General features: G+C 41.2%; 1 protein-coding gene across 2 annotated transcripts in view; it reads left to right on the top strand.

Moving 5' to 3' along the window:
* Positions 1–27,750, top strand: part of gabrr1 (gamma-aminobutyric acid type A receptor subunit rho1) — a 37,436-nt gene extending 9,686 nt beyond the window's left edge. The window contains exons 6-10 of one of the 2 annotated variants that reach the window (XM_077219664.1): positions 2,088–2,170; positions 2,308–2,448; positions 11,353–11,505; positions 11,660–11,850; positions 27,310–27,750. In XM_077219664.1, coding sequence (XP_077075779.1) covers positions 2,088–2,170; positions 2,308–2,448; positions 11,353–11,505; positions 11,660–11,850; positions 27,310–27,600 — 859 coding nt within the window. In that variant the 3' untranslated portion in view covers positions 27,601–27,750. Of the gene's footprint in view, positions 1–2,087; positions 2,171–2,307; positions 2,449–11,352; positions 11,506–11,659; positions 11,851–27,306 lie in introns of both variants that reach the window. The other variant, XM_077219663.1, reaches the window with a different exon arrangement.
* Positions 27,751–27,897: the final 147 nt, after the last annotated feature.

Genomic DNA, 27,897 nt, shown 5'->3' with positions numbered 1-27,897 from the left:
TTGGCACTTGTAAATGTGACGTGACAGATCGTGGTCGTGAACCGAACATCTCTTGCTCTTTACTAGTTAATAGTAAATATTATAAAAACGAATGAACAATAGGTGTGTTGAAAGATACAGTACAACTTATCGAAATGTTATGCCTTATACATAATACCGATCAATCAGTGTTTTTCAACCACAGAAAGATTTCAATAAAACAGCTGGAGAACAATGTCACATAACGTCACATTTACCTCAGGAAAGCCATTTGATGATAGCACGTTAGTTGATTAGACAAATTATATATAGAGAGGAATATTTTGCTAAATATTTGCACCAAATGAAATATTTATTATATTTTTACTTGTATCATTAAAATAGTGTAACGTTGTTATTATAGCCTAGTAAAAAAACATGTATTGTTATTTTACACATGAGTTTAATAATTTAATAATTTAATAATAAAACTTTAATAATACCAGCTGACAGGGTTTTCTGTATGTTTACAGCATAACATGTTTATGTTATAATTATTAAGTTAACATATGTTAACTTGTAACATAAACAAGCATAATTATCTACTGTACCTAATAATTATCCAAATGAATCGATATTGAATCAAGATCGGAATCAAATCAGAAAATTTGAATTAAAATCATGAAATTTGTGTCAAGCAATAATAAAAACAGTAGCCTTACAGTCATTATACCATGTAAACATTGTAAAAAGTTGTCAAAAAACTTAACAAAATTCTGTTACCAAATGTTTTGACAATCACAATTCACTTACACAAAAAATTATCCACAGACTGAGTTTATACAAAGCATATATGTTGCATCCTGCTTAAATGTCCCTGTTTGTCTGGACACAATGTTCAAAATATCTTGTTTTCATGAGCATTTATTTTATACTATTGTACTATTGAGACAATAACAAGTTTGCAGTAATGCAAATATGTCATTATTTAATTTAGTAAAACATTATTTTAATTTGAAAACACTGTGCATTTAGTTGTTGTTGCTAGTTTGAGTTGAGAAATACAAGAATATACATTTCCTTGAGAACAAAGCAAGCTGACTCATGAAACCACTTGTTTATTATATCGCAATCACATATCGCAAAATTGACCTCAATAATCGCAATATGATATTTTCCCCAAATCGTGCAGCCCTACTAGCTGAGACTTAAAATTGAACTGTTAAAGCATTTGCTGGAATCCATCTTTTCCGAGTGCGTAGACAAGAACTTGATCCATATGAATTCAGCAACAGCCTGGTTCAGTTTTCTTGTTTTAAGTTTTGTCATATTTAAATGTCTCTAAAAAGCTTGGTGGGGTCATATTCATCCTCATCAGCAAAATGCTGTCAAAAAGGAAAAAGAGATAGGCAGACCATAATCATTTATTCAATGAATATAAAACAGTAGATCAGAAGAAGTGAGATGGTCTACCTTCACTAAAGCTGCCCGCATTCTCCACTCGATGTATCTTGGAATCCAAGCCTGCTTTTGTGGGGCTCTACTTGAAAGGAATTACTATCAGGTTTGATCATGCACCCAGGTGCGTGTCAGTGGATTTCAAGTACAGTGCTGTTTGTGATTGGATGGCCTAGAACAAAATTGACTGACAGATTTTTTCTAGCCTTTTATTGTGGTATATTGGCAGCTCTATTTTTTTGTTGTTGTTGGGGATGCTAAGTGCTTGCTTAAGAGTTCTGATGGGTTGATAATAAAATTAAACATCCATACTTTTAACATACAGAGACAGCATTTATGGTCTTTGCATAAACGGCATACTGTTTCATTCATTTAGTTTTATTTTGATACAAGAGAACTCCTAAAATTATGAATTATAAATGGATTATGAATGAAACAAATTAAATAACATTTAATTTAATTTTATTTGCTCATGTATTTAAATTGCAAATTTTAATCATTTAAATAATTCCATGGATTTTTTTTTTGGATGAATATGAAAATGTTAAGAGGGGAAAAGGCTGCACTGCTGCTGAATTCCTGATGGGGCTGTTCCAAATAAACAAGACGGTTTCTATACAGTGTATTTGTCCTATATATCTGTGACACACGTTTTAATACACTCTCAACAGGGTCACAGTCACAGCGATGTGCAATATGGATCTCAGTCACTTTCCGCTGGACACCCAGACATGCTCACTGGAGATCGAGAGCTGTGAGTCTAAACACAACATTTTCATGACTGAATTAAACATTTCACAGAGTAATGTGACAAATTTCAGAGTAAAGGAGAAATTCAGTGTTTATCTAGTGTTTGTGAGTTCATTTGTATTTGTATTATATTCTTTGCAGATGCCTATACTGATGACGACCTCATGCTGTACTGGAAGAGAGGAAACAAATCTCTGCAGACGGATGAGAAGATCTCTCTGTCTCAGTTCCTCATTCAGGAGTTTCACACCACCACAAAACTAGCTTTCTACAGCAGCACAGGTACTGATGACTGGCCCTCCAGTACAGTTAAAGCAGTGGCTCCCAACCCAGGTCCTTGAAGTTTATACTAATGAGCTGACGAGCTGAATTAGCTGTGTTTGATTAGAGAGACACACAAAATGTGCAGAGTTGGTGGTGCTCCAGGACAGGTCTGTCACGATTTTTAAATAACCGTTGATTAATTGGTCTAACCGTGGCCATGTCAGGTAACAGTAATTATTGATCACCATTAGAAGACACAAGGGGGGCGCTGTATAGTACCCGCCCCTCTTCCCTACTTCCACTGGTCTCGCTCTTAATGGATTACGCTGAGCAATTACTTGAGTTATGTTCAAATGACATACATCAAATGGCTAACGTCAGACCTAGTCTCATTGAGACGTGGGTCTGGGAACCACATGTTCATTTTCTTGTATTTGAGGTATGGTTTACGAATGCCCAGAGCCGTTTATTGGGTGCTATGAATGTCTATCAAATGCGCGTGTACGTAGCTCATAGCCAATCGTTTTAATTATACCAGATGACGTATGTAGAGCGACAGAAATTAGACAAGGAAGAAGACGATGGGTCAGAGATTTATGTGTACACGATGGCGTTCAGCGACTATTGCCGTTTGTGCAAGACAAACATGAGGGTAGAAGGTATATATGGACAATATATATGGTATATCTACAGACAAGTTTTTATCGAAAAAAAAACAGGGGTTTTCTAATTGCCCTGTTGATTTATCCATCATTTTGAATCATAGCAATGCAATTATTCAACAAAGATGGATTTAATTTTGAAGCCGAATCACATTTTGGTTTTAAAGTGGTCCTATTATGTCCTTTTATAAAGTCTTGATTTAGTTTTTGAGATGTACTAGAATATGCTTTCATGCTTCATTGTTCAAAAAACCCACTATTTTTCACATATTTTACATTATTACAGCACCTCTCTCCCCAGTCTGGCCTGAACGCGTCGTTTAGTTCCGGTTTCGATGAAGCCCCTCCTTCCGAAATACGAAATGGGCTGTGATTGGTTAGCTGGCCCAGTGTGTCAGGGTTCTGTTACTTCTGTCTAGTCTATTTCTTGTTTTAGTGACAGAGCCCTGACAGAGCCATGTGTTTCCCTGCTGTCAAGTCAAGTCAAGTCAAGCCTTCCCCCTCTGTGTAGTTTTTGTTGTCTGTTTTGTTTTATTTTATTATCATTAAATACCCATTGTCCTGCACTTCAGTCCTCGCTCCTTTCACCTACCCAAAACCTGACATAGTGTGTTGTGATTGGCAGCGCTTAGCGCAAGTTCGGAAAACGTTACACCCTTCATAACCGTGAGTTTCATCTGCTCAGATGTGATTTCCATTACACGAGAGTAGATGTTAAAACTTCATGCTGGTTTGTACTCGGCTTTCGCCAAGATAAGCACCAACTAAGACGTAGCTTTACAGTAACTTATGCTTCTCCATCCATTTACGCTTCTTTCCATCTGGTGACGTGAATCTCCTTCTGTCTGGTGTTAATAGTGTATTTGCGCGTCAGCACACACAACGGCTGCAACCACAGTGCGGTCCCCCCATAACAACCCTCTGGATTGAGCGGAGTAGGGAACATCTCTAGGGTCTTCAAGTGGGCACCTTCCGTCCTCAGTGTTTCGTCGACTAGCCCACGACACCTCAAGAGGGCTCGACAGTGACTCTGGCGTTCCAGAGTCACCCCCCTCCGTCCCCCACTCAACTCAGCCCAGCTTACTGACCTCTACTTCCCTCTTGCTGCTGAGACCTAACCACAATCTCACAATCTCTCCGCAACCCAACCATACGCGCCAACCCGTTTGACTAAGGCTGTCGAGCCCCACTGGTGCGTTAATATGCAGTTTCAGTGGCAACGGTTCCGTATGGCATACCACCTAGCGCAAAACACAATATCTGCCCAACTTCCCGTCATTCACGCAATATACACAGGAACGTAATGACTGTAAATACTATACAACCTATACAAATAAACCAACACCCTTCAAGTTTTCAAGAATTCTACGAAACCGTAGCATGGCGGCCTGTACTCAGCCAGCTAGAATCTTTCCGTCTCAACCACAGCCAGTTGCTGCTCCTTTCTGCTGCTTCAGATAAGTTCTTTACTGTGCGACGCAACTCTTGACCACTGAATCCGACGTCTCTGAGGAACCGGGTTGTAGAGTGTGCCACAAAACCTCGACAACCCACTTCCACTGGATAAACCTGGACTCTCCATCCTCGCTGTTCTGCTTCATTGGCCAGATGAGCATACCGCAATTTCTTCCTCTCATTTGCCTCATCTACCGCATCCTCCCATGGCACTGTTAACTCTATCAGTTGAACAATGCGTGCTGATCCAGACCACAAAACAATATCTGGTCGTAGGTTAGTGGTGGCAATCTCAGGTGGAAAAATAAGCCGTTGATCAAGATCAGCCAGCATCTTCCAGTCCCTAGCAGCTTCCAGTTGTCCTGGGCGAGAATTGGTGTTAGCACCTTTTCTTGGTGGTTGCTCGCCTGGGCGGAGGAATATTGTCTTCTGCGTGTAATGTTTTGCTAGAACAGGCGGCAACTTATTGGTCATACTACGCTTGCCTTCCAATGCTAAAGCCAAACATCGCAATACTTGGTCATGGCGCCAAGTAAACCGACCTTGGCTAAGAGCCACCTTACATCCTGTCAAAATGTGCCTTAATGTGGCAGGTGATGAACACAAAGGACAAGAGGGATCCTCTCCTACCCAGAGGTTTAGGTTCTGCGGTGATGGGAGAGCATCATATGTTGACCTAATAAGGAAACTGATCCTACTCTCTTCCATTGACCAAAGGTCTTGCCATCCCATTTTTCGTTGTTCCACACTCTCCCATCTCATCCACTCTCCCTGCTTGGCCTGGGAAATGGCCTTTATACATCTCATCCTCTCCTCCTGCTTTCGCACCTCGTTGACTACCAGCTTCCTCCTTTGAGCTGGGCCTGCCTTGTGCCATTTAGGAGGAGCTAAACTGAGCCCAAAACCCCCTCTTCCATGCTGTACCTGTCCCACGATATCCCCAATTTGAAGGTCAGCCTTTGCCTCTACTACAGATTATGTGAATATTAAGGATGGCATCCATTTCAAGATTCAGACTTAAGAATGTTAACAAATAAGAGGATTGACAAGAATTGATTTCTTGCATGGATTTCACAGGATGTTTCAGAGTGTTTTTTTTTTTTGTTGTTGTAATTTTCTTATACATTTTAGATATGATGTTATCCATTATTTAATCATGATATTTGTCAGAAAACTATGGTAATGCGAACAGTAATCGATCACAAAACCATGGTTAATTTTCCAAAGGGGCGGTGAACAGTCTTACAAAAGCTATAGTAAACACTACGTCAACACTAATATTGGCTAGCAAGCGAGCGTAGCAACAACATAAATCTTATAATTGAAACTTTTAATAGAAAACGCAACTACAAATAATAATATATACTTAAAAGTTATGATCCACAAACAACAGACTGGGAAGTGGGAACTGCTCGGTTTCAGGAGAAGCTTTTTTGCATATGGCCTACATTGTACTCTCTTAGGTTCTGAAAGAAGTTTTCCATAAAATGTGAAGTGTACAGATAAACGTTGGGATTATAATGTTCAGGAACAGTGTTTAAAATACATTTTAACTACTCTAAGTTTGTCAGCCTGAGGAAGTTCAAACAAATGAGTTGTGTAGCAGCAGCTCATCTAGCTTTTTTGGCCTATTCCGTGGGGGGGGGGGGGGGGGGGGGGGGGATTATTTAAATGAGGAACATTATGACTTCACAAAGCCCAGAAAAAAAATGCGCTTTAGTGCAAACGAGTCGATCATTGTAGTTCTTGGAAAGTGGATTCTGTTTAATAAAATAACTCCCTTTGGAGCGGATTTTGAGCTTTGCAACCTTTCAGATCTTCTTTATGCTCAAACAGCAACATTATACAGTAACTAAAGTTGAAAAAGTAAAAAAGCATAAGAGGACCCCTTTAAACCTGGGCCCAGTTTTTCAAAAGTAATCTAATCGGATTTCGCCTATATCGAATTGGATCAAATCTTGAAAATGGGTTGTTAAAAAAAAAAAAGTTTCTGAAATCAGATTTGGATCAAAAAGTCAGTTTGTATTCTTCAAAACCTTTTAGTAATATTGAGTTATACCATTGATCCAAAAAAAAAATCAGGATTATCCTGATCCCAGCAGAAGTGTGGATTTCAGGAAAAGATTTTTAACAAAACTTTAAAACTGGTCAAAAAAAATACAACATTTGTATCATGTAATATATACAAACTAATCTCTTGATTAGTTTAACTGTTCAAGCAATAAATTAGAAGTATTCATTAGGCTACCTATATGAAGCCTTTCGGTAGTCTACAGTAAAGTAAAAAAAAATTATTTTGGCACCATAAAATAATCACCAAAGAGCTGTAAATATTAAACAAAAATATATATTTTTTATATAATTTATAATATATTTAATATAGTATATATTATAATATATTTTATATAATATAGTTTATCACTGTTTGTAAATTATCATAGGAGATCAACCAGTCAAAAGTTTTGAACGCAAAGTTTCTCGACTGAACGCTATGCAAAACTTTTCTGAGAGAATGCAAATATTGAAATATTTTTATATTTTATTATATACTCATATTTTTCCCCTTTAGGGACTAGTAATCCAGATTTGCTAATCTGAAAAAGTGTGTTTCTGGATCAGGGTGATCAATACAATTTTGCTTTGAAAAACTGCCACAAAAAAAAAAAGTATTACCTGATCCTGGATAGCAAAACTTGGGATTTCCAAATGCAGATCATTCAGATCCAGATTAAACTTTTTGAACAACTGGGCCCTGACGATTAATTTAAATAATTTTAAATAATCACAACAGTTTGAATGACAATTAATCGTCAAAGCCCTAAAAGAGACAATTAATCCTCATAATCGCAATATTTATAAAGCCCTAGTCGGAGGGGATTAGTTTAACATGGAGAGGTGGGATATTACCAGAGCTTCTCAGTGATTTTAGTCCCGTCCGAATGTGCATCTCAGTAATCATTGCGGACAATGTCATTTAACTTCATGTAAACAGTCTATGTGTAAAAAGGTCTGGAAAAATTACCTCAGGTAATGCTTATCCTGTGCGAATAGACCCACTGGTAAATATGTATGTAAATATTCCCTCATTTCCAGTTTAAAAGTAGTTTTCCACAGTTTCTCAAGTATGGAGGCGCTTGAAAAAGCATTTAGTTGCGTTCTAGGCAGTGGGACAAATCTGTGGCAAAACTCAAGTGTTTTCCACACACCATTCAGATAAAAAAGGTCACAAGCACTTGTTAGAAGCACGTAACTTCTTTTAGCATTAGGTAAGTGCCTATTACCAATATAATCCAATCTGAATTTAATTACTTTAATTAATAAATTCGCCGGACATAATTGTTTTATATAAATTTTGTGCACGTGATATCAGGAAGTAAAGTAATACACACATGAAGACAGGAAGGTGACGCCGGTGCGTAAAGTTACCCTTCCCACTTCTGATAGGTTTACTGAGATTTCTTATCCCGTGTGAGTTGCCTATTATTACTACAGACGTCCTGTGATAAAATGACATTACTCCATCTACCCTTGCTAAACTAATTCAATCCTTATAGAGCTTTAGACAATGAATCGTCAGCCACATGTCGTAATGGTGCCAGCCCTACTCCAGGCCCAGGGTTGTCTGAACTGATCCTTCACTAATCCTACTTTAAAACCACTATGGATCAGTCCTACATTGACAGCTGTTGCTACCCTCCACATTTTCTCATAATGTAAGTCATGTTGCGTAATTCCGTAATTCCTTTAACAATTCCTGCTTGTTAAAGCAGTTGAATGAATGAAAAGTTTTTATTTCGAACATGTAGAAAAAAACAATTAATAACAAAAAACAATTAATAAAAAACAATTTTAACTTATACATGTCCGAAAAGGAGTAGGAAGAAGCATAAGCTTATTCAATCCTACCCCATCTCCACTACTTTTTAATAATTAATTAGCTAATTAACCGGTTGACCGAACATTTTGATCTATTTGTCTCTACACACCAAAAAAACAAAACCAACATACATATTTACCTATGTTTATATACATCTTCAATAAAACATTACATAAGAAAATAGAGAAAAAATAATAATAAAAGAAAAAAAAGAAAAAATATAAATAAACTTTCACCTAACTAATAACCTTCATCCTCTCTATACCTTGCAAAAATCTATTTTTACAATGCTTTTTAAACTGAGTCATACTTGGGCATTGTTTAAGTACTGAACTTAATCTGTTTCACAACTTCACTCCACATATCGAAACACAAAAACTTTTTAATGTTGTACGGACACATAATTGTTTAAAGTTGCTCTCACCCCTAATATTATATCTCCCTTCTCTATTAAAAAACAGTTGTTGAATATTACCAGGGAGTAAGTTATTTTTTGCTTTATACATTATTTGTGCTGTTTGAACATAAACCAGATCAGTAAATTTCAATGTCTTGGATTTAAAAAAAAATACATTTGTGTGATCTCTATAACCAGCACCATGAATCATCCTTATGGCTCTTTTTTGCAACCTAAATACAGATAATAGTCTGCATCTGTAAGTATTACCCCAAACCTCCGCACAATAGTTTAGATATGGTAATATCAGTGCACAGTAAAGAATGTGAAGTGATTTGTGGTTCAGAACATGTTTCGCTTTGTTCAATATTGAAATACTTCTTGAAAGTGTATTGTGTACATGTTTTATGTGAGATTTCCAACATATTTTGTCATCTATTATCACTCCAAGAAACTTATTTTCATTAACCCGTTCTATGTCCACCCCATCTACCTGTATCCGAATTTGTATACTCTTTTTACATTTACCAAATAACATGAAGTTAGTTTTATTAATGTTTTTATGATAATTTATTTGTATCAAACCATCTTTTTAAATTATACATTGCTGAAGTAGTAATCTCCTCTAGTTCCTGTCAATTCCCCCCAGAACAAAACATATTTGTGTCATCCGCAAATAGCACTAGTTTTACTGTCTTTGTAACTTTACATATATCATTTATATATAACAAAAACAATTTTGGACCCAGAACTGACCCCTGGGGGACGCCACAAGTAATGTCCAAGTACGACGATGAGTATTCCCCCAACTTCACAAATTTTTTCCTACCACTTAAATAACTTTTCACCCATTGCAACACTACGCCCCTGATCCCATACCGTTCCAATTTATTAATTAATATATTATGATTGATTGTGTCAAAAGCTTTTTTGAGATCGATGAAAACTCCAACTGTATACTGTTTGTGTTCTAAAGCGTTTGTAATTTCCTCAATTGAAACAATTAATGCCAGTGATGTTGAACTATTTGATCTAAAGCCATATTGATTGTCAGAAAGTATTTTATATTTATCTAAGAATTTGTCTAATCTTATTTGTCTAAATAGTTAAAACTATTTGGAGACTATTTTTATGTCCTGTAAAAGTAACCACAACGGCATGGCTTCAACAGTTAAAGATAGTTCAGTAAAAGTAAAATGTAGGTATCTAGAGTGAATATACAGTATATGCAGGAAAACGCACAGTATGTGCAATATCACACTAAACAGTATATTCTTTTATCAAACCTTCAAATAAATCTAAAGTCCATGATGTGGATTATGCTTATCTCTATGATTATTACATTCCCAAAGTAGGAACACCTACATTTGCAATGCAAACCTACATGTCAGTTCATTTATTTACTGATTCAGATGATTCTAGTGTGATAGTACTGTAAGTAAAGAGGTTACTAGACAGTAACCCTGAACATATCTCTACAGGAATTTGTCCTCAAGGAGCAGATTTGGACAACCTTAACTTACACCTATGATATCACATAATTGCTTTCAAAAGAGATTAATCTGTTTAAAGTTTAAAAGTGAGGATCAAAAGGGGACGCTTTGTCAGAACGCCTAATTGGCTTCACTCACATAGTGGTAAAACATCAAATCAAATCAAACATTAAAAAAAAGGTCAGCATGAAATGAAAAGTCCATCCATGCATATTCTTTTACTGTAACATTTTTTTTTTTACTTCATAATTTGTAATCAGAATGTCATAACTTAATCTTCCGGTGAAATGACAGACTTCTCTCTAGTGACGTATGCTGGTCATCTCCAATCATTTAGTTACTTTCCTATAATCCACTGCAAGCTTGCATTCAGATCTGCCTCCATCAACCGCTGGATAAAACCATGTCCTGCTCTACATTTTTTTTCTTTTTCAAAGAACAGTTTTACTTGGATACTTCATGATACGGAATCAACGGTTACTTGTTACATCCTGATTTTAAGTATAATTCTTAGTGCAATTACATATTGTTTATATTGCAATTTACATTAAATTGAATTCACATAAATCATTCCATTTGTTTGAGAAAAATGCTAAAAAGAACCTAGGGTCAGAAATAAACTTTTCCACACTGCAAACAAAAAAAAAGTATAAAAAGAAATCTGATGCAATGTTAGCAGATCTAAATGTAACACTGCAATCAACACTTTTCATTTTCATTTAGTTTAATTGTGCAGGATCATTTTTAGGGCACTAGCTTCTTTGTTAATTTTGCTGGCATTCTGCTCGGACAGTTGGGCTTTTCAATTCTGTTCGTACCGGAGAGTTTAGTTCCAACCCTAATTAAACACATCAGAACCAGCTAATCAAGGTCTTCAGAATTACTCCATTATTACGGGAGTGTGTGTTTGATTGGGGTTAGATCTAAACTCTGTGGCCCTATGGAAATAGGATTGAAAAGCCCTGCTGTACACCATGATTGTTGGTGCTTTGTTATGACTAAAACTGCACACTTTTCCCCTTCAATCTTCTCCTGCAGGTTGGTACAATCGTCTGTACATCAACTTCACTCTGCGTCGTCATATCTTCTTCTTCCTGCTTCAGACGTACTTTCCCGCCACTCTGATGGTCATGCTGTCATGGGTGTCCTTCTGGATCGACCGGCGAGCCGTTCCTGCCAGGGTTCCTCTCGGTGAGATGTTTTAAATTAATTGTGTAACTGCAAACCAAGTCAAGTCACACACACCCATACACACCACACACACCCATACACACTTGCCTGCCCCAAGTTACACATTTTGCAGCATGCACTTTTGAAGAGACTGATCAGACTGATCTCTCTGTAGGCATTACGACGGTGCTCACCATGTCCACCATCATCACTGGAGTGAACGCCTCCATGCCAAGAGTCTCCTACATCAAAGCCGTGGACATTTACCTGTGGGTCAGCTTCGTCTTCGTCTTCCTCTCTGTGATAGAGTACGCCGCTGTCAATTACCTATCCACGGTGCAGGAGCGCAAAATACAAAGCAGCAGGGTAAGCTAAGCTAAGCTAAGCTAAGACAGTTTAGTTATCATTTATTAAGGTGTACTTGTTCTGCAATTAATACAGCATTTTAGCAAGACTAATCATTAATATTTAGGGACAAGCATAGATGGGCCTGTCTTGTTGGCTACTAGAGATGTGCGGATTATTTCTAACATCACCAAAATCTTGCAGTTAGAAATAAATCATCCACCTGCCACCCACCTGAACCTACAGTATGATCTTCTCAGATTTAGAAATCTGCAACCGACTATCGCATTGCAATTATTCTAATTCTCAGTGTTATGCTTGATGATATGGTAACATATTGCATTGAAGTAGGCTTCTTTTAAATCAACATTTATTTAAAGTAAAAGCTCTTGTTTGGCAAAACTTCACCATTTCCTTAATTATATTTAATAATAATTATATAATTAAATAATTATATTTAAGTCCTGATCAGCACAAATTCTCCAAATTAATACTTAAAAATAATAAAAAATAATACCAAAAAATACAGTGTTAAACAAAATCTTCCATTAAAGAAAATCCATAAAGCCGGATTCAATAAAATCTTTAAAAAGAATTTTAGAAATGGCTTTAAAGCTTGACCTTGCCACATTGATGCAGGGACGGGGAGAGGCAAGGCTCTAATGCAAGCAGTCTTTATTAAAGAAACACTAAAACTAAGATAATTTAAATGAGACAGCCAAGGGCAAAATCCAAACTTGGAAACATAAATAATAATCCATAATAGATAATAGATAATCCAAAACAGTGAACGGAAATGCAACAGCTTTACAAAAGACAAGTAAAGACAATGACTGAAAACTGATTCCACCCCATCAATGATTATCTCATGTCACCGGGTGACGAAGGCGGAACTAAAAATCAGCGCGTGATTCCCTTGGGGAGCACTTCCGGGGTAACACCAGGCCGGTTCCGGTTCGCTGTCATGGCCGACCAGAAAGGTAAACGGGGAAATTAGCAGCTGCTGCATTAAATCGGAGTTGATTATGGTGGCAAAGAGGACGCGCATTTCCAGAGGGGATATAAAAGCAGAGATTTGAGAATCTGAAAAAAAGTTAGAGGAAGAAGTAGGACGCAAAGTACAAGGCAGAAGGGAGCGAGTGATTGAGAATACCAGAGCTGGCTGGGAAGAAGATTGTCATTGTGAGTGTGAAGATCATCCTCTTGAAAGAAGTTAAGTACATGATTCCTAATTGTTTTAGAAGCACCTCGTCTGTGTTCATGGAGGCCTTGTGATATATTGGAGGGCTCGTACCTGTTTGCTGTTTCTCTCTTTCGTGTGGTTGAAGTTGGTGATTGGAAGGCACGTTAATTTTCTCGTATAAAGCTCCATGCAGTCATAATAATGTTACACCCCCCTCCTGTCTGAATACCAGCTGCTGGTGGAATGATCCAGGGCAAATGGAGTGAAGGCTTAAATCCACTGTGAGGTATTTGTAGAGTTGCAGTGCTTACGAATTGAAGTGTTCACGTGTGGGATTGTGGAGGGATTGATGTATGCACAAGTGTGAGGAAGATTGAAATATTCCGTCGCTCTAAATCTTCCCTGGGATCATCCAGCCCCGTGGGGTGTGGGGAGGTTCTACAATTTGACTGTGTGTGTAGATGTGTGCAGGTGTCCATTGCTGTATTGAAGAAACAGAGAAAACCAGTCACTCACGCCACCTTGAGTTCACCAACCTTGAAGACCGCCACCCTCTGAGCTTCCTGGTAGTTCCAAAGACCCTGCACCTCAGGTATTTCGAGCTCTATTACTGTAGTGAAGAAACAGAGAAAACCAGTCACTCATGCTGCTCTGAGTTACTTACCTGAAGACCCTCCTAGTCTGATCATTCTGAACTCCACGGCTGTCCTGAAGAAGCAGAGCAAGCCAGCTCCTCCTGCTGTTCCGGGTTACTCACCTGAAGATCCTCTTAGTCCGAGTATTCTGAGCTCCACCGCTGTCCTGAGGAAACAGAGAAAGCCAGTCACTCACGTTGCTCTGAGTTATGTACCTGAAGACCCTCGTAGTCTGATCATTCTGAACTCCACCGCTGTCCTGAAGAAGCAGAGCAAGCCAGCTCCTCCTGCTGTTCTGAGTTACTCGACTGAAGATCCTTAGGTGTTGAGCATCCTGAGTTCCCTGGTCGCTCGGAAGAATAGAAGGAGTTCAGTTCTCCAAGTTGATACTAAACTCATTTATCTTATCTCGTGTCCTGTCTTATGGTGTTCCCTTGGTGTAGCTCCTCAGAGTGGTAGTTGGTACGGGTGGTGGGCTACTGGGCTCTGCCCCCACCCCGGCCGGTGACACTCACATCCCACCGTGAGCATTCTTGTCCAAAACCATCTCCGACTCGTTCCCAGACTCACTCTTCTCCGCCTTCAAGACCATGAACCGAGATCACCATACTCATAGCAGATGCGGAATATGGCTTCATTGTTCTCCTCGCCAGCCACATCCCCACCACTCAATTCCCAAAAACCCTCCTCGGCGCTCCCGCGGCCGCCGCGTGTCTACCAGATCCGGGGACAACATCAGGAATGGGACTGTGGCTCGCCTTCAACGCACTCTTAATCGCATAGGTATCAACTCCAATCGTTCAGACAACTATATGAGATTATTCCAACTGTATGCAGCATCCACCAAAACTTCTGTCAAACAAACTCCGAGCCTTCAGTGCTTCAGAGCCTTCGGCAAGAGCAAACATGCCACTCTCTGTCACCTGTGACGTCACAAGTCATTCTCCTTCACAACAGCCTCACACTGCAGCTCTAGCTCCCCCTAGCGGAATCCAAGCTGTATTTCCACCGGCACTCGCTCCATCTCATCTTTCTCTAAGAATTCATCATTCTTCGGCATGGTCATCATCCCAACATCCATTCCTCTACATCTCCTTCAATTCACAGCAATGCATTTATACGCTTACTCTCATATTTCTCAATCTATTTATTTATCCACCCATCTATCCATCCCTCCCTCATCCTTTCATCTGTCCCGCCATCCATCTCTCCATCTCTCTATCCATCCATCCATCATCCATTCATCCATCCATCCCTCCCTCCCTCCCTCCATCCATCCAATTTAATTTACATTTATTTGAAAAGCGCTTTTCACAATACATATAGTTCCAAAACAACTTGTTTGTGCATCCACATCACAATTTAGAGTGATCTGTTTTTAGAGGGAAATGTATAAGTTATGTATTCTGAGATGTACATATACAAATCACAAAAGTTAGCTAAAATTTTATTATTTTAAACAATGTAATAATTTAAGGCAGAAACAATCTCATTGAAGTAAATGAATACATGTTTGCAATCCATTCATCTGTCTATCCGTCCATTCATCCATCCATCCCTCCCTCCCTCCCTACCCCAATTCAGGAAATCAATGGAAAGAGAAGTAGTGTGACCGCCGCTTAACTCTTCAGTCCAGATACCTCATCCAGCGCCCCAAGGAATTCTGCACGGGCCAATCTGGACTCCTTCAACCTCCATTTCTATTTAACCGGTCTATCCTATTCCCCCTCACTCCTTTCTCAACCTCAACCCCTCCCTCCCCCAACATCCTACATCCTGCCATCTAGCAACAACCTATATAAATAGCTAGAGCTGCGCCACCTACTCTTCCAGCTTCAGCTACCCATCATGTTCTCCAGTCTCAGCACTTACACTAGCAAATTTTAGCTGGTAATTTATAGATCTAGCCCAGCTCATCTAGTCCACAAAAAAAGTGACCGGTTTTACAAAGCTATTTTAGACCGGTCTATAGTGTTAGACAAGTCTAAAATTTCCTCATAGACTAGTCTAATGCAAGTTAGACTGTTTCACAAAAATAAAGACTGACTTAATTTAGACCACAAAAAAATTAGACACCTTACCCCCAGGCTAACTTGGGTCTAAGAATCTGTTACCTTGGCAACCAGCAGTAACAATCAGTTACATTACAAACAGCCAAAAGAAAAGGGAAAATGGCTCATAATTTGTGGTTTGCTGACGACGTTATGGAGAGAGCTATGAGAAGGGAAGGGGGTTTTAGGGACCGCAGTAACCTACTGGAAATATATAATAATGAGGACTTTTCTTTTCTGTACGTCTTTAACGCTCCGCTCAACGGTCGGATTAACGCTGTTAACTGTCGTAACAATCTTTTTCCAAATTAAACATTTCTTCTTGTTACTACATTCTCCGCTAAATTTCCATGTAACTGTTATACTCCTCCAACAAACACATATTTTCCACTGGGGTAAACTGCACTGAGCGGTTGAATGTGCTTACTTGATCCGCCATGTTTTTTGTTTTGAAATGTCTTATTTTACCCAGACTGCACAGTGTGCAGTCCTACTTAAAGGGGTGGTAAAACGTATTTTTTTGAAGGCTTGATTATGTTTGTGGGGTGCACTGTAATGTGTTCATGCTTGGTTTTTTAAAAATTGCATTATTTTTCATATATTTTACCTTTATTCTACACTGTTCTTCCCCTCCTTGTAAAAACAGTCTGATGGTTTCCGGGTTCTGTGAAGCCAGTCCCTCAAAACTACGCAATGGGCTCAGATTGGTTAGCTGGCCCAGTGAGTTGTGATTCGCTAACCGTCTAGTGCATGCCGGAAACATCACGCCCCGTAACTTTACCGGTAGATTGCGCTTTGGTGTATTATAAACAATGGCGTCAATAAAACCAATCGGACCCGGGGAAACATTAGTGAAGATGATAGATAAGAACCAGTCCAAGAACGGCTGTTAAACGACGTTTCAGAAAGGTTTGTTTTTTGTTGTTCTCTCATTACTTTTTAGATATGCTTTTATTTAATTGTACTAATTATTATAGTATTACAAAAAAAATAAGCTTCATAAACAAGAATTTCATATAATCGTTCTAACAAATTATACTACAGTCCTCAAAGGGATTTTTTAAAGACTGTAAAGTAAAGACTGCGGATCTATAGTGATCGTTTCTGACTTTATGCCATCGTTACATTTGTATTTTTAGAACGATTGTAGACAAATATCTGTCGACAGAACTATTAACCCGAAACGAACACTAAACATCGGCTTTCAAATCAAACACAGAACCATGTTTAGCATGCCTGTAGATAAACAAGCATGTAGATAAACATAAAAGCTCTAATCAAAGAATAATTTACACTAATTCCAAGTTCGCTGTTGAGATTAAAAAAAAGTTTGTAACGTTAGGTGTTTGTCAGATAACGTTAAGAGATTTGGGTCATAATTATGAGGGACAGAGTTAAAAAAAAATTTTAACCATTGATCCCTAACTCCCTCATCCCTATGAAGGCTGAACAAAGCGGACCTACAATCCGTATGAAAATAACAGCAGCGTTTCGACGGCATTGCGAGAACTCATCTCCAAAACAGCAATATAAAATGGCCTCGCCCCACTTATTAAGTATACTCGGAGGAAGCTCTATGTAAATAATGGGATATACTGACGTCAGCAAACCCGGAGGAATGTTGTGTAGTCCAAAACCGGTCGTTTGCTGTAATCCTTAGAAATTGATTTTAAAAGCAAATATCTTCCTTTGAGCGCTTTAACTTTGCAGATGTTGTTTATGCTCAAACAGCAACATTACACACTAGCTAAAGTTAAAAAAGTGAAATCGTGTTTTACCACACCTTTAAGATAGTCAGAGTAGGGCTGCACGATTTGGGGAAAATGTCATATTGCGATTATTGAGGTCAATATTGCGATTGAGATATGCGATTGCGATATAATAAACAAATGGTTTCATGAGTCAACTTGCTTGGTTCTAAAGCAAAATGCACACACAGATTAGTGATAATTCTGAAATGTGTATTTCTCAACTCAAATTAGCAACAACAACTAAATGATTGATAACACCTATAATGATCAATAAGCCATTGATGTCTGGATAAAAATGCCCCCCTCCCCTCCACATTTTAAACATTAATTATAGCCATCCAACATTACAGTTATTCCGTCATTACAATTGAAAGCTATCAATTTTTTAAAACATTTATTAGGCTTAAAACAATATAACAGCTTTTAATTTAAGTGAACTTCAAACAATCCTCATATAAACCCATAATAAATGTCATATTTACCTGTGCCTTTCCTTTCCTAACAGGTAGGACATATACAGAAATTGAATAAAGTTATCAAACAGCCTGCGCTGCATAAATTATATATATACTAATCCTTATCAAAAGCTATAGTGAGTAATTGTCTCTGTTCCCTTTGTTCTTTTATTAACTTTACTGACAGAAAGCTTTATTGGCTGCTGGCCCTTTAAGAGCAGCCTTTCCTGACAGTATGCAGATCTCACACAATCCTCATTCTCTCACAACTCTTTACGTCCATCGTAAGACTGCTCTTATGTTATGAAGATACTCGACAAAACGACATTTTGGCATACTTGTGTGTTATTGTGTGAAAGAGAACTGTATTCTGGCGTGCTGTCTGTGCATGCGCATGATACTGGTGCGCATCTTTCTGTGAGTCACAGTCAGGATATTCACAGGCAGCGCGCTCTCTTTTGACTTTTCTCGCATGAATGGTTTAAAAGCATTCGCACGAATAAGAGCGGGATTGTGTAACACTAGCCAAAGGATGATAAAAAATAGCAGATGCTGCGTTAATTGCGTTAACAGCCCTAATTTGTTTATTTCATATCCACAAGTTTCCTACGTCCTATGAGGCCTTGCGTCAAAAGTGGGCGCGCCTTCCGGTTCGAAGTAAACAAGCGAGACCTGACGGAACACTCGTTCTTTCATTCAACAGTTGACAGTCATTCAAGATGCAACGTTAGCGATCCAAACTTGCTAACGATGTGGGAACATAACCTCAACGAAATTAAAAAAGGGTGAAATAGCAGTAACTTAGACTACTAGGGATGGGCATTCGATTACATTTTCTTAGTCGATCGTCGGGAGAATTAACGATCAACTGAAGGTGATGATACACAGGGCAACTTTTTGAGCAATGTTGATGGGCAATGTTGCCGTCAACGGGCACCCAGATGAGACACAGGGCCCACAACCGATCTAAATTATCCAGATAGAAATATATTGCCCATTTTCAATGGGAAAGTGCCCAAGCAACAATCGCTCGGCAAGATTGCCCAGCAACATTGCTCAAAAAGTTGCCCTGTGTATCATCACCTTAACGTTATAGGCTAAACTAATATTTATATTAAAATTTATTATTATTTAACTTTTTATAAATTAAAAATGCAATAAAAATACAACGTGTTTTTCCACGATGAATTCTTTATTACTAGAAGATCAACTTGTGGCAGTTAAACTGGAGGTTAGGCTAAACTTGAAGATGCGCTGCGGTGCTCTGGAACCTGCTGCTGACAGCCGGCGTTTCTTAAACGGAGACCCTCGTTTGTTCCTAAATAATAATAAAAAAATAATCATGTTAAATATGCTGTAACATACGCGATATAAAACCGAAATCGATCCACGAACGTGTGTCGCGATGTGTGAAGGGAGAATTTCAACTCCAGAGTTATCCTTCCCGTCCAGATCCAATAGGCAATAGCATATCTTTAAATTACTATTAGTAGCCTATTATTTGTGTCACGGCTGGGTAGTGGAAAGGATCGAGGACTCAAGTGCAGGAAGAGGATTTAATAAAGTAAATATAAATACAAAAACTAACAAACAAAAACAAAAAAAGAATAAATCAGATCAGCAGGAAACACAAGGAACATGATAACAACGAACCAGCACAGGACTACAAACACAGGGAGACTAAATAGGGGAGCAAACAAGGAAGGTAACGAGGAAAAACAGGTGAGACAAATTAACCAATAATCAGATAACAAGGAAAGAGGAGTCAAGACAGAGACAGGAAATACAGAACACCACATGTGCTACATATGACAGGACAGACTTGTGACATTACCCCCTCCTTAAGGAGCGGCTACCAGACGCTCCAAGACGTAAAATACAAAACAAGAGTCCAGGCGGGAGGTGACACGGTGGAGGATCAGGGGGAGGGATGAGGGGCCAGGTCCATGGAAGGGAACAGAGACAGGGGGTGATGGTTAAACCGGCGGCCAGGGCGAAAGCAGACAGTCCATCGGGCGGCCAGGGCGAAGCAGACAGTCCATCGGGCGGCCAGGGCGAAGCAGACGACCCATCGGGCGGCCAGGGCGAAGCAGACGACCCATCGGGCGGCCAGGGCGAAGCAGACGACCCATCGGGCGGCCAGGGCGAAGCAGACGACCCATCGGGCGGCCAGGGCGAAGCAGACGACCCATCGGGCGGCCAGGGCGGTGAAGACCCCTCGGGCGGCCAGGGCAGGGCGAAGCAGACGACCCATCGGGCGGCCAGGGCGAAGCAGACGACCCATCGGGCGGCCAGGGCGAAGCAGACGACCCATCGGGCGGCCAGGGCGGTGAAGACCCCTCGGGCGGCCAGGGCAGGGCGAAGCAGACGACCCATCGGGCGGCCAGGGCGAAGCAGACGACCCATCGGGCGGCCAGGGCGAAGCAGACGACCCATCGGGCGGCCAGGGCGAAGCAGACGACCCATCGGGCGGCCAGGGCGAAGCAGACGACCCATCGGGCGGCCAGGGCGAAGCAGACGACCCATCGGGCGGCCAGGCGAAGGTGAAGACCCCTCGGGCGGCCAGGGCGGTGAAGACCCCTCGGGCGGCCAGGCCAGGGCGAAGCAGACGACCCATCGGGCGGCCAGGGCGAAGCAGACGACCCATCGGGCGGCCAGGGCGAAGCAGACGACCCATCGGGCGGCCAGGGCGAAGCAGACGACCAATCGGGCGGCCAGGGCGAAGCAGACGACCAATCGGACGGCCAGGGCGAAGCAGACGACACATCGGGCGGCCAGGGCGAAGGTGAAGACCTCTCGGGCGGCCAGGGCGAAGGTGAAGACCCCTCGGGCGGCCAGGGCGGTGAAGACCCCTCGGGCGGCCAGGGCGGTGAAGACCCCTCGGGCGGCCAGGGCGGTGGAGACCCCTCGGGCGGCCAGGGCGGTGGAGACCCCTCGGGCGGCCAGGGCGGTGGAGACCCCTCGGGCGGCCAGGGCAGTGACTCAGGCGCAGGAACAGCAGACACCGGCTCAGGAACAGCAGACACCGGCTCAGGAACAGCAGACACCGGCTCAGGAACAGCAGACACCGGCTCAGGAACAGCAGACACCGGCTCAGTTACAGCAGACACCGGCTCAGTTACAGCAGACACCGGCTCAGGTACAGCAGACACCGGCTCAGGTACAGCAGACACCGGCTCAGGTACAGCAGACACCGGCTCAGGTACAGCAGACACCGGCTCAGGTACAGCAGACACCGGCTCAGGTACAGCAGACACCGGCTCAGGTACAGCAGACACCGGCTCAGGAACAACAGACACCGGCTCAGGAACAGACACAAGAGCTGTAACAGTCACAAGAACAGACACAAACACAGAAACTAACACTGGCTCTGGCTATGGAACAGACATTGGCTCCAGCTCTGGAACAGGCCTTGGCTCTGCCTCCGGCTCTGGAACAGGCACTGGCTCTGCCTCCGGCCCTGGAACAGGCACTGGCTCCGGCCCTGGAACAGACACTGGCTCCGGCCCTGGAACAGACACTGGCTCCGGCCCTGGAACAGACACTGGCTCCGGCCCTGGAACAGACACTGGCTCCGGCCCTGGAACAGACACTGGCTCCGGCCCTGGAACTGGCACTGGCTCTCCCTCCGGCTCTGGAACTGGCACTGGCTCTGCCTCCGGCTTCTGGAACGGGCACTGGCTCTGCCTCCGGCTCTGGAACGGGCACTGGCTCTGCCTCCGGCTCTGGAACGGGCACTGGCTCTGCCTCCGGCTCTGGAACGGGCACTGGCTCTGCCTCCGGCTCTGAAACGGGCACTGGCTCTGCCTCCGCCTCTGGAACGGACACGGGCACGTGAACAGTCTCTGACTCGGCAGACGGGACGTGAACAGTCTCTGACTGGGCAGACGGGACGTGAACAGTCTCTGACTGGGCAGACGGGGCGTGAACAGTCTCTGACTGGGCAGACGGGGCGTGAACAGTCTCTGGCTGGGCAGACCTGACCTGAACAGTATCTGACTGGGCAGACGGGACGTGTGTCCTCCTTCTCCGGACCACCAGACTCGGGACCACCAGACTCGGGACCACCAGACTCGGGACCACCGGCTCTGGAATGGACACGGGCACGTGAACAGTCTCTGACTGGGCAGACGGGACGTGAACAGTCTCTGACTGGGCAGACGGGATGTGAACAGTCTCTGACTGGGCAGACGGGACGTGAACAGTCTCTGACTGGGCAGACGGGGCGTGAACAGTCTCTGACTGGGCAGACGGGGCGTGAACAGTCTCTGGCTGGGCAGACCTGACCTGAACAGTATCTGACTGGGCAGACGGGGCGTGTCTCCTCCTTCTCCGGACCACCGGACTCGGGACCACCAGACTCGGGACCACCGGACTCGGGACCACCGGACTCGGGACCACCGGGACTGGGACCACCAGACTCGGGACCACCGAACTCGGGACCACAGGAACTGGTACGGAGGGTTTCTTCCTTCTCCTCCGCCGACAAATGTGAGACGGTGTGGGATGAACTGCCTCCGGAGGTGCTGCCTGTTGCCACAACGGCGGTTTCCCTTGTGTGTCTAAAACGTTAATAAAAGCCCAAAAGTCAAAAGCTCTCAGCACTTCCATCTCCGACACATCAAATGGCTTATCCAGGGCATAATTAAAGAGGTCTTTAAGAGCCGTCTTTCCCAACCCTAAACCCTTACTGGCGGAGAAAAATTCCCGGGCAAAGTCTCTCACATTCCTCCCCTCCTGGTGCAAGGAAACCAATGCAGAGACCTTCATGATCCGGTCATAGTGCGGGCAGTCAATCGGCACGACTGGTGGTTGACCCGAAGTCTTCCGCTGAGTCCTCATCAGGGCTGTTCGTTCTGTCACGGCTGGGTAGTGGAAAGGATCGAGGACTCAAGTGCAGGAAGAGGATTTAATAAAGTAAATATAAATACAAAAACTAACAAACAAAAACAGAAAAAGAATAAATCAGATCAGCAGGAAAGACAAGGAACATGATAACAACGAACCAGCACAGGACTACAAACACAGGGAGACTAAATAGGGGAGCAAACAAGGAAGGTAACGAGGAAAAACAGGTGAGAAAAATTAACCAATAATCAGATAACAAGGAAGGAGGAGTCAAGACAGAGACAGGAACACAGAACACCACATGTGCTACATATGACAGGACAGACTTGTGACAATTTGAAGTTAACATTATACAATACAATACCACAAAAAATGCATTTAATATATTAAAACTTCTGTGAGTATATCATACTCCATTAATAAAGGAGTCCAGACATTAGAAAAATATAACACATGCATTTTATATTTAATATGAGGGAAATACACATGCGTTACAGACGTGACACAAAAAAATCGTAAATATTTTTTTAGGTGGCAAAATGTTTTTTTAGTAATTCTGTGAAATGTGTGAATTACACTGCGCAACCTAAAGTAATACTACACACGGGATGAAAAAGGGTTGGCTCTCCACAGAAAATAAAATATTCATTTTATTTTTCGTGTTCGCATTTATGAGGAAAAAACAATGTTACGGACGTGAGAGTTCCCTGAAAGCATTAGCCTACTAAAAGACTGCTTTAAAACTTTTACAGACCTCAAACAGAAAGCACTAAGCCTTTCTTTAAAGTTAATTTTGTTTTGTATTAATTGTATCTTCATTTTAATCAATGTTTCATCCACAAATTACCTGGATTTAATAAATAATAAGTAAATATAGCAGACAATAATATCACCACACGAAGGCGCCGGCGCCTGAACTGCAGCTCGTCTCATAAATGAACCGAAACTCAGCATAGTCTACTTGCTTTACAGACCTGAGAAATATATATATATATATATTATCTACAGAACGCTTGAAATGTCTTAAACGGAACAATTCAAAACGAAAGAAAACTATGTAATCCGTATGAAGTGTGCATTTTTCTCCGGCGCGTTCTCTACTGTGAAGATCGCGAGTCAGCATCGACACAGAAAACACTTGTTTATTAATAAATAGCCTAATTAAAATGTATCATTGCTATATTTTACATATTCATAATCATTACTTTTGCCGGTTCTTTGTGACAGCTTTTAGGTGTTTTATTTGCAGCGCCACCCTTACATGTTACATGAACACGTCTGCATCAGCACCGAAAACATGGAGATGTTTATATAATTGGCCACTGAATTAGCACGTTGTCCATGAGCTCCGTAACGACATCTCTCATAAAGGTTTGCGACTTAGTTTAAATAGTAAAAAAATATCCGAAAAAAAAAAGAAAAAACCTAGCCTCTTCGCTAAATAGCACACAAAATACCATTGGTATGCTACTTCCGCCGCCTGACCGGAAGTTGCACCCACTTTATTTTTTACACTGGCGCCCCCTGGAAACAGGTTGATAAAATCGCAGCATTTTGCGTCATATAATCGCATTGGCTTGAAATCGCGATTGCGATATGATTATGATATGAGTCTTAAGTGCTTTGTGCAACGGTCTGATTTAAATGTCTATCTAAAGTCTGATTATCTACTATATCTAAGCCATAGTCAAAGTCTATCTTTGTGAAACCGGCCCCTGATCTTTCTCACATAATTTCATCATTCTTCTCCATACCCACAATTGACTCAAAACCCCACTCATACACATCCTTTCATCCATATTATTTGTTTCTGCCAGTGTGTGCCCAGTGCCAAAGTTATTATACACATGCAACAAATTCCCCTTTGTCTTTCATGTTAAATGTGACAGTTTCATTTGATAATCGTGTCTGAAAGCTGCATGCGATTTTTTTGTTTGTTTTGTTTGTTTTTTTTTGGTTAAAATCAAGGGAGAATAACTCCCTTTGATACTATTTTTCAAATAGTAGAAATATTTTTCTGTGGGTGCTCGACCATTTCCGTGGGTACTCGGGATCAGCTCCTATGCTTTCATCCCAAGCTCCATTCCTCTACCCTTCCTTCAGCTGTCCTCAGCAATATGTTTACCGTTTACTCTAATATTTCAGCTAACACTTCAGACTAGATACCTTCTAGTACCCAAGGAATTCTACCTCATGTAGGCCAATCTGGACTCCTTCAACATCCATCTCAATTTTCAACCAGTCTATCCTCTATCACCACAACAGTCATGTTAAATGACGCATACAAATTGAAATGCGCTTCTGGCAACAATCCTCATCTTGGAATGGCATTCATTATTTTCTACAATGACTTATCCCGATGACTCCAAATTATACTCTGACGCAGCACCCTTCAGAGGTTTCAGAGGTTATTATGGTGGGTGCCGGTTTGCCTCCAAATGGCCCCCAAAGTTCAGTTCTCTCAACTGGCAGTCAGGCGTGTTCTCCTCAGCACTTTACAAAAAATACTCCTTAATCATAGCCACCATCCTTTTGGGGTTCATGAATGGTCGAGAAATTCAGACTTTTGGCTCAAGAATCGGACATTCATCCAACACTGGTCCTGCCGTTTTCGTCAACCGACCTACTTAGCCTCTGCATCCTCTCCCCTACGCTCAGGCTATTTAAACCCCGTCATTGGCTGAACCTAAAGTCCATGTTCCTGGTTGCCTTTTTGGCTTCCTATAATATTTAAAAAATGTACCCCTATTTCATCCATCTTCGATCTCTACATCCATCCCTGCATCTTTGTAATTTCTATCTAACATCTCCTAAGACAGTGTTTCCCAAACCTGTCCTGAAGGATCACCAACACTGTACGTTTTCTTTGTCTCCCTAATCAAACACATGGGTTATCACATGGGTTAATGAGCTGATGAGTTAAATCAGGTGTGTTTGATTAGGGAGACAAAGAAAATGTGCAGTGTTGGTGGTCCTTCAGGACAGGTTTGGGAAACATTGTCCTAAGATACGCTCTTTCTTTTTTTGTGATCAAAATTTTTATTTTATTTACCATACCAGGAACATATCAAAGCTCACATGAACTATGTACAGCCAGATGTCATGAAAACTGTCCACATATAAATAGAGAAGAAAAGAAACAAAACAAAAAAAAAAAATATATAGAAGGGGATATGTAGAATGTGGGGGAAGGAAAAAAAGAGAGGGTAAAGTAGGATGTCAAAATCTCAGCTTGTCTAACAAATTTTTGTCCAGCTCTGAATAGTCTTGTCTTTTGCGCCATTGACCTTGGCAGTGGTACCTTCCAGCAATACAATGTCTCTAAAATAAGACAGCCAAACGAAAGTTGTAGGTATGCTTGGTTCTATCCATAGCTTTAAAATAGTCTTTTTGGCAGCAGTGCTTGCTGCCAATAAGGTCCTTTTTTGTTGAGCATTCAACTGGAGAGCAGAGTCATCTAAAAGTAGAAAGAAATAGCAAAGGGTCTTGGGGTATATCCAGATCCAGAATATCCGAAAGAACAGTACTTACAAAAGTCCAAAAAGGAACCACTGTTGGGCATTCCCAAAACATGTGCAAATAAGAACATAGTGTAGATGTGTTGCATAGATGACAATATGGATCAGATCTAACCTTCATCTTATACAATACACTAGGAGTGATATAAGCCCTATTTATACATTTATAATGAATCATCTGGTGAGCCAGGAGATCTGCTCTTTCTTATCGAAACCTGGCCACAAGACTCTATCAATCCTCCGTATCACCGGCATATCTCCAGAATAGTACTCAATAGATTCCTTCGGCATCGGAACAGCAACCTCAGTGGCCAGACGAGGTATCTCAGACGAGACGATCCGACTCCTTAGCTGTTGATCTTCAGAAGCTCTTACATTTGTAACAATCTCAACGACCTCCGTCAAGCCAAGCTTACCTCAGCTCTTCTAATCTTTGGGGGTCCTAATCTCACGGCCTACATTTAACTGGGATGATGCCCCCACTCTAAGTCTCCTGGCCACGAACACCAGACGCCCAGATCAACCTGACTATCATCCCTTTTCCCCTTCCACTTCATCCTTTCCCTATTCTTCCCCAACTCTCTTCAATAAATTATTTTTAACATTAATGGTTGTGGCTTTGTCCTTGCTCGTGAATATTCATGTAATGCACTAGTATTTTACTTTCATTTTATATTTTAGCTGTTATTATTCATTGTTTTACACAATGTTTACACATTGTTTTACACATTCTGAACTGTACCACAATGCCTTATATTTGTCTTGTGCTTTTTGCATAGTACTTGTCTGTAGTTTAAAACAAAAAACAGCAACAACCTGAGGGGGGACATTTTCATCATACAAATCATACACAAGGCCAAATTTGATACAATAGGCTTAATAGGGATACGATAAATTCTAAGAATTTCATAAGAAAACCTCTTAAGAATTTTCTTTAAACTTTTTTTCTTAAGAAGAAAATTTCACTTGATCAATGTGATTTAAATTCCGAGTACATACTGTAATATTACATGTAATATGTGCTTGTATGATCCAGCAGTTGCCGTGTTCATGTGGAATGACCCATCCTGGTCAGATGATGAGCAGCAGCTACAGTGACATGGACATGATGACCACGGGAAACTACGGCATGTCGGAGCTGAACGCGGACAAACATGAGCAGTTCCTGGTTCATCTGGTCCTGGATAATGAGCAGGGAACTCAAAGACCTGCTGTTACCTCAAAAAGCAGCTTAATAGACACTCATGCCATAGACAAATACTCGCGGGTCATCTTCCCCGGAGCGTACTCACTCTTCAACATAATATACTGGTCCATCTACCTGCAGTGACTGCTGCTGCTTTACCACACGAGTCTCGGGAATGCAAATTACCAATAAAAAACTAAGTTTGTTCTTTTTTATTATGTTGCAACATGTAATACATTTTTGCCAGTTAGCAATTAAAGAATACATGTTGTGTATATGTGGGCAGTTGACATGACCTGTCTATAAGAAAAAGGTTTTTTTTCTTCTTATATCATTGTTAGGATGAATAGCAAAAAATATAGAATTTTCTTTTTTCCTGGAATAAATATCAAATTGCCTATTCAGATGTGATTTGTTTAGAAATTTCAAGTAAATCTCGGA

This window comes from Siphateles boraxobius, unplaced genomic scaffold, assembly GCF_051911475.1.
Source record: "Siphateles boraxobius isolate OS27281-9 unplaced genomic scaffold, OSU_SipBor_1 8, whole genome shotgun sequence".
Classification (NCBI taxonomy): Eukaryota; Metazoa; Chordata; class Actinopteri; order Cypriniformes; family Leuciscidae; genus Siphateles; species Siphateles boraxobius.
The sequence above is the reverse complement of the archived record's forward strand: the minus strand, read 5'-3'. Positions and strand labels throughout refer to the sequence as shown.